Genomic DNA, 10,860 nt, shown 5'->3' with positions numbered 1-10,860 from the left:
GCTATTAATATTTTATTTGTTGTACATTTTATGAAATGAGATACACATGAAGTTGGAAAAATTAAATACTTTCAAGAATTTAATAGTTCTGGCATAGAAACAGTTTTGTTGCAAATGTCGGAAACAACGAACTTCTCATACATACTCTTCATAATGAACTTATATGAACAAGTGTCAAATTAATATGATAGCAATGATATGAAATCAGCAACAATAAATTATTTATTAACATGAGAATCTGTCAGACACAATAAATGCGTGTATGTTTACACAACACTACGTTCTCTTCAGGGTCATATTATTTTCTGGAAGTGTTTGTCTCAGAACATGTAAACTTATCCGTTGTTCATAACTATAATGAATAACGGAAGTGAACGTTCCGCTCTCTCATTCAGATCATCAGAAATGTTGCTGAATAAAGATTTAGAATTTTCATTCTTAGGTTTAAAAATAAGTTTCGGAACCAGTGGTTGTGTGTATAAGCTGAAAGACGTACAACCAAGTACCATCAATGTTTTCATTGTCTTCGTTTATTCTTGTGTTTGTAACACGACACTGACACTCTTCCGAGAGACAGAACCCCTTGATACCACAGAGGCTACAATTTCTGTCCAGATAAATGACATGTATCCTTTCACTTATCAACCTCTCAATTCTCAGACGTGAGACGTGTGAAAGATTACTGATAGAAGAAATATATATATAAGGCGTAAAACACATTCTGTGAACCAGTTCCTACGAAAGCCGATAGCAATAAATACGGCACACTTAAAGAAATGAGTGTTCTGTATACTGACCGAATGTTAACAGAGAAATGAATCAGTATAGCAGAGGTGAAAGTGATTCGTACTTAGCTTCTAACCGATACACATGTGATGGCACTATTTACAATGGGAGATACAGCACACTTCTCAAGTTTGCTTAAAGCTGGCGTCTGTGAAGCTTATGCGCTGTGTGGGCTAAAATGTCAGGCGCGTTTCTTGTACGCATTTCTGTAGAAGTCGAAGAACAGGTACAGGAAGATCACCACGTTTCCTACGAAGAAGAATGTCAGCGCCTTCGGGAACTCACAGTCGTAGGCCAAAAGGAATAGCAGGTACATTAACATGATGCAAAACTGCCCCTGAAAACAAGAAAAGAAAATATGTGACGCTTATATTGTCCAATGCTAAACTCCAAGAATTTATTTCTACAGATACATACCAGCTGACATGAAAATGATCGAAACTCGGAAAAATACAATTTCTTTATTTTCTCGTCCATTAATAGACAAGTTATACAATTTCAGTGTTTACTCGGTCTCGTACTAAGCAACATATATCGCTTTATACCTTTTGTATTGTGCATGCATTCTTCTCAAGATACTTCATGCTCAACAGACACTTACTTCACAGCATGCTGGTCGTTTCTACTGCATTAGGGTTTAGGGTTTACATACACTCATGAGCTAAGACATTATCGTCACACGCTTAACAGCGTTTTGCTCCAAATCTGGAACGGAGTGCAGCAGCGATTCTAAGTGGAATTGATTCGATAGGTCGCTGCTAGGTTCTCTGGTATCTCTACGCTCAGGCCGCGCATTTCTCTTAAATTACGAGCTGTGTGAGAAAAGTAATGAGACTGATAACACTGCAAACGATTTGGCAATGCTGTGCTGTTCCACTTGTGTAAACCGGTGTGTTCATTCCTTCTAGCCGCTCAGTCCGAGTTTCAGCTTCCTACAGCCTTCACGTGATTTTTGAAAGCGCCATCAGTGACGTTTTGTTTCAACTGCGTGTAACGAAAATGGAATAGCGGATTCTATACCAACGTTATGCCATCAAGTTTTGTGTTAAACTTGGGGAACTCGCGAGTGTGACCTTTGAAAAGTTGAAACAGGCCTATGGGGAACATTCCGTATCAAGAGCACAAGGTTTTCGCTGGCACAAATCAGTTTTGGAAGGCCGAGAACGTGTTGAATATGAATCCGCTCAGGGAGACATTCAACTTCAGAAACCGATGAAAACGTCGAACGTGTGTGTGCTCTTGTGAGTCAGACCGACGTTTAACAATAGCAACCAAGTGTTTTACAAAGATGTCCTTGAAAGTCTCAGGAAAGTGTGAACTGAGTGAGACCGGACATTGTAGACAAGTGGATGCTGCTTCATTCCAACGCTCCATGTCACACGGCCACTTCTATCACGGAATCCACAGGCTCCCTGTTCACCTGATCTGGGTCCTTGCAACGTTTTTCTTTCCAAATATGCTATTTCAGACTTTTAGCAGACTACGTGGAAACGAATTTTCCATAAAAACATGTAATACTATCTAGTCAGGCATCGAAAAAATAACACTAACCTCAAGCAAAGAATGGCAACTATCCTTGAATTTAGAAACACATATATCTCTCCTATTTTCAGGGAACTTTCAATGGTAGTAGCCTTGCCTATGTGTCATAGAAATGATAGAAAGCAACAAGACCTCATAAGCTCGGGTTTAGTTAGAGAAAATGCTAGAATTCAATTTATTGGTAGGATATTGGGTGACTACACGAAGAGCGACATGTAATGGAACGCTGCTCAAGTATGTGTCAGCCATAGGGGACACAGCGTACACAAAAATGGGTAGTGTGATTGGTCACAGACTTGTTTGGCTAATGGGAAACTGAATCAGAAACACTGAAAAAGAGTCACTAGCCGAAACTCGAAGGAAGATGGCTAATACCAGTCGAAAACATACTTATAGGTTTCTAAGAACCGAATTTCAGGACAGAATCTGTGAGTGGATTTAAATAATTATTCTGCCCACGCTCCGTCCATGAGTGGAACGAAAAGCAACCTTCAGATACAATACAGTTTAATATACCTCCCGTAAGTAGTTCATAGTGATTCCCTTAAATTATTAATAGCTATAAATTTGGATGTAGAAATCTTATAGCGCAAATGAAGTGTATCTGATAATTAGCGTTCTCTTCCTTGACTGTGCATACTGTTTCTGTTTTATGGAATTGTTTCAAAATCTTCCATATCTTTAGTTTGTTTTTGTACAAATAGTGTTCTTTAAACTTATATATTGGTGACTAATATGATCATAGTTCTTTATGAATTCTTTTCTTCTGAAAACGTAACACTTGCCTATATATCTAATGTGATTTGTCACCTAGCTAAAGAATGGATGCCCCTTCTGTACGTTTGTAGGAGCCATCCAGCTTAAGTGCTACAGCAGTTATCTGAAAACACCTCTAAGACACTTATCTTATTATTAAGTCAATTACCCGCTACATGCAGACCATCACACGTTACTATCAAGAAATCACGTTTTTTGACTTCAGACGTAAGCTTCAAAGAGAGGAAATAATATCTTGTTGTACATCTTGTTAGGAAGTGTTTTTAGCAACAAATGTTTGATAATTATTTTTAGGAGTATAATATGAAAGTACTTACGAGCTGGATCCAAGTCATGTACTTTTTCCACCAAAGGTACTTCTGATAGCGCGGGCCGAGGGCTGCCAGCAAGTAGTATGTGTACATGAACACGTGCACAAAAGAATTGAGCACTCCGATAACGACGCCTTGTTCACCTGCGAAAGCAATCCGTAGGTTGAAGCAATCAACAGTTAATTACTATACAAAACATTGAAAAGACCAAATAAAGTTATCATCAGAAAGTGTGTGACTGAAAGTATTACTTTTATTGTTATTATAATTCGTGTAATATAATATCATGTGACAATGTTTCTCATTTGGAACAAAAAGGTAAGGTAAGGAAGGTATAATAACGAGGAGAAATACTACAATTACTTTGAATGGTAGGGTTGACGAAATTCTGAACAAATTTGGAAGCAGTAATTGTGAAATCCCCCCCATGAACCATGGACCTTGCCGTTGGTGGGGAGGCTTGCGTGCCTCAGCGATACAGATAGCCGTGCCGTAGGTACAACCACAACGGAGTGGTATCTGTTGAGAGGCCAGACAAACAAGTGGATCCTGAAGAGGGGCAGCAGCCTTTTCAGTAGTTGCAGGGGCAACAGTCTGGATGATTGACTGATCTGGCCTTGTAACAATAACCAAAACGGCCTTGCTGTGCTGGTACTGCGAACGGCTGAAAGCAAGGGGAAACTACAGCCGTAATTTTTCCCGAGGGCATGCAGCTTTACTCTATGATTAAATGATGATGGCGTCCTCTTGGGTAAAATATTTCGGAGGTAAAATAGTCCCCCATTCGGATCTCCGGGCGGGGACTACTCAAGAGGATGTCGTTATCAGGAGAAAGAAAACTGGCGTTCTACGGATCGGAGCGTGGAATGTCAGATCCCTTAATCGGGCAGGTAGGTTAGAAAATTTAAAAAGGGAAATGGATAGGTTAAAGTTAGATATAGTGGGAATTAGTGAAGTTCGGTGGCAGGAGGAACAAGACTTCTGCTCGGGTGACTACAAGGTTATAAACACAAAATCAAATAGGGGTAATGCAGGAGTAGGTTTAATAATGAATAGGAAAATAGGAATGCGGGTAAGCTACTACAAACAGCACAGCGAACGCATTGTTGTGGCCAAGATAGATACGAAGCCCACACCTACTACAGTAGTACAAGTTTATATGCCAACTAGCTCTGCAGATGGCGAAGAAATTAAAGAAATGTATGATGAAATAAAAGAAACTATTCAGATAGTGAAGGGAGAGGAAAATTTAATAGTCATGGGTGACTGGAATTCGAGTGTAGGAAAAAGGAGAGAAGGAAACGTAGTAGGTGAATATGGATTGGGGCTTCGAAATGAAAGAGGAAGCCGCCTGGTAGAATTTTGCACAGAGCACAACATAATCATAGCTAACACTTGGTTTAAGAATCATGAAAGAAGGTTGTATACATGGAAGAACCCTGGAGATACTAAAAGGTATCAGATAGATTATATAATGGTAAGACAGAGATTTAGGAACCAGGTTTTAAATTGTAAGACATTTCCAGGGGCAGATGTGGACTCTGACCACAATCTATTGGTTATGACCTGTAGATTAAAACTGAAGAAACTGCAAAAAGATGGGAATTTAAGGAGATGGGACCTGGATAAACTGAAAGAACCAGAGGTTTTACAGAGTTTCAGGGAGAGCATAAGGGTACAATTGACAGGAATGGAGGAAAGAAATACAGTAGAAGAAGAATGGGTAGCTTTGAGGGATGAAGTAGTGAAGGCAGCAGAGGATCAAGTGAGTAAAAAGACGAGTGCTAGTAGAAATCCTCGGGTAACAGAAGAAATATTGAATTTAATTGATGAAAGGAGAAAATATAAAAATGCAGTAAATGAAGCAGGCAAAAAGGAATACAAACTTCTCAAAAATGAGATCGACAGGAAGCGCAAAATGGCTAAGCATGGATGGCTAGAGGACAAATGTAAGGATTTAGAGGCTTGTCTCACTAGGGGTAAGATAAATACTGCCTACAGGAAAATTAAAGAGACCTTTGGAGATAAGAGAACCACTTGTATGAACATCAAGAGCTCAGATGGAAACCCAGTTCTAAGCGAAGAAGGGAAAGCAGAAAGGTGGAAGGAGTATATAGAGGGTCTATACAAGGGCGATGTACTTGAGGACAATATTATGGAAATGGGAGAGGATGTAGATGAAGATGAAATGGGAGATATGATACTGCGTGAAGAGTTTGACAGAGCAATGAAAGACCTGAGTCGGAACAAGGCCCCCGGAGTAGACAACATTTCATTGGAACTACTGGCGGCCTTGGGAGAGCCAGTCCTGTCAAAACTCTACCATCTAGTGAGCAAGATGTATGAAACAGGCGAAATACCCTCAGACTTCAAGAAGGATATAATAATTCCAATCCCAAAGAAAGCAGGTGTTGACAGATCTGAAAATTACCGAACAATCAGTTTAATAAGCCACAGCTACAAAATACTAACACGAATTCTTTACAGACGAATGGAAAAACTAGTAGATGGCGACCTCGGGGAAGATCTGTTTGCATTCCGTAGAAACACTGGAACACGTGAGCCAATACTGACCTTACGACTTATCTTAGAAGAAAGATTAAGGGAAGGCAAACCTACGTTTCTAGCATTTGTAGACTTAGAGAAAGCTTTTGACAATGTTGACTGGAATACTCTCTTTCAAATTCTAAAGGTGGCAGGGGTAAAATACAGGGAGCGAAAGGCTATTTACAATTTGTACAGAAACCAGATGGCAGTTATAAGAATCGAGGGACATGAAAGGGAAGCAGTGGTTGGGAAGGGAGTAAGACAGGGTTGTAGCCTCTCCTCGATGTTATTCAATTTGTATATTGAGCAAGCAGTAAAGGAGACAAAAGAAAAATTCGGAGTAGGTATTAAAATCCATGGAGAAGAAATAAAAACTTTGAGGTTCGCCGATGACATTGTAATTCTGTCAGAGACAGCAAAGGACTTCGAAGAGCAGTTGAATGGAATGGACAGCGTCTTGAAAGGAGGATATAAGCTGAACATCAACAAAAGCAAAACGAGGATAATGTAATATAGTCGAACTAAGTCGGGCGATGCTGACGAAATTAGATTAGGAAATGAGACACTTAAAGTAGTAAAGGAGTTTTGCCATTTGGGGAGCAAAATAACTGATGATGGTCGAAGTAGAGAGGATATAAAATGTAGACTGGCAATGGCAAGGAAAGCGTTTCTGAAGAAGAGAAATTTGTTAATATCGAGTATAGATTTAAGTGTCAGGAAGTCGTTTCTGAAAGTATTTGTATGGAGTGTAGCCATGTATGGAAGCGAAACATGTACAATAAATAGTTTGGACAAGAAGAGAATAGAAGCTTTCGAAATGTGGTGCTACAGGAGAATGTTGAAGATTAGGTGGGTAGATCACGACTACTACACAGATGAATCTAATACTGTGAATTTAACCCTTGAGTAAGACGTAAGTAGTAAGTAGCGATTATATAGTAGTATTATGAGGGATGTTTTAAGGTAAAAACAAATTTGTGTTCGATTCCCGGCGGGGTCGGGGATTTTCTCTGCCTCGTGATGGCTGGGTGTTGTGTGATGTACTTAGGTTAGTTAGGTTTAAGTAGTTCTAAGTTCTAGGGGACTGATGACCATAGATGTTAAGTCCCATAGTGCTCAGAGCCATTTTTTTTTGAACAAATTTGTGGAGAGGAAGAAGAAAATGTTTTAGACATTACTGAATGTTGCACAACTGGTAAGTAGTTAAGTAGATGGCGTTCATTAAATAGCATGAAAACGGAAGCAAAGCGTAGATAGGGAATTTGATAGCGGAATAATAAGAAATATGAAGGATAACAAGAATGGCTATTTGACTTAGTAGTAAGCTTTGATACCATTAACAAACGTAAGTCAGAAGCTATTTGTTTGTTAAAAACTGAGATGAAAATCAGCTGGACATAGCCAATTAACTCCAGTCTAAAGAAGCTGGAAAAGCATAGCACAAGTAAGTGGTTTTGAGAAGTTTTCATTGAATCAAGTACAGATTGTATACGACAAAAATATTCAAGGCACAGTCTGAACTTGATGCTAAAATAATTGACAGCTGTTGTAGCAGGCATTAAATGAAATAAAATAAAATAACTATTGTTTCAGAGGGAGGACTGTGGAGGGAAAAAATGAAGAACAATTTTAGAAATTGAATTGCGTCAGTAAGTACAGGAATAAAATTGGGAGAGACTAGATGTATGGAAACGAACGTAACCATAAATATCAAGTAGGCAAAACTTGACAGTAGATCAATTGCACGATCTGTTGAAACGCTGATAGCAATTACTGCCGTTTTCTTCAAGCTATTTGCTGGGTAATACTTAGTATTCACTGATGAATCGAAACATTATGACAATTGTCCAGGGCGAAATTGAATGCGACCGGGTGGCCTTCCGGTCATGTGACATTGTAAGGTAAGGATACAAATGGAGCAGAGACGAATGGGGTATACGTCTAACAACGATACATGTCTCAGATGAGTAAGTTCAGTGACATTAGCGGCTTTGGCAAAGACTTGGAACGAGTGTTTCAGAACCTCATCAACTGTTTGCCTGGTATTGCCGTAAGCGTCTATGGATGGTGGTTGAAAGACTATGAAATTACAAGCAGGCGACATGTTGTTGAACGTCCAAGGCCCACCACCGAACGTGGAGGTCGGAAGATTCGCGCAGGCTTCCAAGGGACCTGTGGATTACTTGCACACTAATGCGTCCCTTCGTCCTTGATGTCTTTCCCGACTACGATGGAATCTTCCAGTAGGATCACTGTTCGTGTCACAAACTCAGAATCGTTCTACAGTGGTTTGAGGAGCATGACCATGAGCCCGCCTTGGTGTCTTGGCCACCAAATTCGCCTTACCTGAACTTGACAGCACACGTCTGTGACGCTATCGGGCGCAAACTCCGCGTCCACGAACCACCGGCCCGTAATTTACAAGAGTTGCGTGACTTATGTGTAGACATCTGTGCCTGCATAGACATACCAAGCACTTGTCGCATCCATGTCAAGCAGGATCGTTGCAGTATTGCATTCAAAAGGTGGATCAACATGCTACTGAACAGCTCGTTGTGATGTTTTGGATCATCAGTATAAGGTCTGTAGCGAAGAGTTCTACGACAGACCCATTTATGACCAGTTGCTATGGAGACGCACTGTCGAGTCACATTAATGTTATCACCTGTCAGAAGCCTGAATGATCACCATTTGCAGTGCGGACGGCTGTGAGGCGTGCTGGAGTAGAGTCAGTGAGGTTCTGGAAGGTACCGACAGAAATCTCCAGTCATGTCGACTCCAATGACAGCAGTCAGCATGGGTGCATGAACCAGGTGCCTGCTGCGGAAGCCCATATGCAGCAACGTTCGTTGAACGGTCATTGTGGAGACACTGTTGGCAGCGCCTGGGTTCGTCTGGACGGTCAGTTCCTCAGCAGTTGCACGTCTATTCGCGTATATACAACGCCGCAACCGTCGTTCACCCCTGTCATCTATGGCCCATGGTGCACCAGTTGCCTCGTTGCCAGTTTTGAGTAACGCCATTTTGCCATATACGATATACTTTGACCAAGGTGGCACGCGAACAGTTTAGAAACTTAGCTGTTTCGGAAATAGTTCTACCCTTCGCCTGAAAGTCAATGATCATGCCCTTTTGGACGTGGGATAAAGTGTTCTGTTTCCGCATTACAACAACGACTGCACTGTTTCCCGCGTCCCCCCGGCGCACTTTATATACCTTCCATTGCTAATGCTTCCGCCTGGTGTCTGTGAATGGGTATTGCACATTGATGACGAACATAGGCGGTGGTCATATTGATATGAATGGACCGTATAGGTACAGTCTTACTGATGCGAATCGACTAGTTCGCCGCGTAAAGTGGCAGGGGTGTCGTCTGATTTAGTACTGGCCAACGTCGTGACTGGATAGGTAGGACGCGCGACATTAGCGCATGGAATCGAGACCAGATCGTGTGTGCACGACACAGTGGACACTATTTCCTAGGTTTTGAAGAAACTAGGCTTTTCATGTGCGACTGTGTAGAGAATGTATCGTGAGAAGCTCGATCCGGGGAAAACCGTCGTCGCCAGAGTCAGTTACTGTGGGAAACGACGTGTCGACGGAAGGTCGTAGATTGTCACATCGAATACAAGGCAAATTTCTCGTCAATTCAGTGCCGACAATAGCAACCGATGGGAAAGGATGCCATCCATAAACAACTCCTCGCTTTGGGCTACAAAAACCAATATCCCCACAGGTACATCTTTTTCACCCCCATGTTACAAGAAACAGAGATTATCATTGGTGTAATGACACCACTATTGGACCCTGGAAGCACGGAAAAAGGTCGCCCAAACTGATAAGGAGAGGTGCACACTGCTATACTTCAACAACAGGGTACGCGTACGTCGAAAATCACATGAAACAATATATCGCTATTGCTAATTGTGGCTGATAAGACAGAGGGTTGGAGGTATTTCGATATGGACGTGGAAAGGGTTGTCTAATATATATCTACCCTGTCTTCAACCAAAGAACCATACTGTTGGGGAGAGTGTTGTAACATGGAACATCTTTCAGACTTTCGCCTGTAGACCTGTAGCAAAAGTTTTATATATTTTTCTATTCAGTTTTTAAATGATGACATTAACTTTTTCTGAAATTACAGAAATTACTCAAGAAAATTAAGTTGTTTTTTTTTCATATGTGAAAACATGTTCCAAGGTACAACACGATCATGTACTTAAGAACAAATATTCTATTGAAATTTAAAAGCATTGCAACAGAGAAAATCTTATCAGTACAGTATTTAGTCGTCTGTCTGTTACATTATTGCGCTAATTCACTCCAATAATCCGTAAGTGAAATGAATTTAAGTAGAAGTATTATTAAAAACCAGTTACAAGCTAAATATATTCTGAAATAGAAGTTATTGGATATTAACACAAATTTCCATTTTCAAGACAGGTAAAATTGTTAAGACATTACCGAAATTCAGTTGATCTGAAAATATTGTACGTTCCATGGTAAAAGATCCTCCTTTGTTTCAAAGTGCATGATGGTGCACGACCAACGAAATGTGGTTTAACAGTCCACGTGTTATATAACTAGTCTTAAAAATACGTAGAATTTCACTCGCCGTAAAATTCAGTAACTGAAGAATTGACAATCTATTCCAAATAGCTTTAATGTTTTGTGCAGCTTTTCAAAGTGTAAAACTTTAAATATTTGCAAATGATGCACAAAACACTTCCTCACATCTAGCAACATGAAAAACTGTAGAAATTTGTCCAAACTGCTTACGGTGGTCTCTAGTCGCATTCCTTCATATTATACTAAAATCAGTAACGAGTCTGAAGTACCGACCAAAAAAATCACATGCTCTTAGGTACAGTACCCTCTAGGTACAGCACTCGCC

At 40.4% G+C, this 10,860-nt stretch overlaps 1 protein-coding gene across 1 annotated transcript in view; it reads right to left on the bottom strand.

The window, feature by feature from the left end:
• Positions 1-306: 306 nt before the first annotated feature.
• LOC124722857 (elongation of very long chain fatty acids protein 7) overlaps positions 307-10,860 on the bottom strand; it is a 132,732-nt gene continuing 122,178 nt past the window's right edge. Inside the window, exons 7-8 of the mRNA XM_047247982.1 lie at positions 3,423-3,559; positions 307-1,123 (exon numbers count right to left, since the gene is read on the bottom strand). Coding sequence (XP_047103938.1) covers positions 968-1,123; positions 3,423-3,559 — 293 coding nt within the window. The 3' untranslated portion in view covers positions 307-967. The remainder of the gene's footprint in view (positions 1,124-3,422; positions 3,560-10,860) is intronic.

Source organism: Schistocerca piceifrons, chromosome X, assembly GCF_021461385.2.
Source record: "Schistocerca piceifrons isolate TAMUIC-IGC-003096 chromosome X, iqSchPice1.1, whole genome shotgun sequence".
Classification (NCBI taxonomy): domain Eukaryota; kingdom Metazoa; phylum Arthropoda; class Insecta; order Orthoptera; family Acrididae; genus Schistocerca; species Schistocerca piceifrons.
This window is presented reverse-complemented; position numbering and strand designations above follow the sequence as displayed.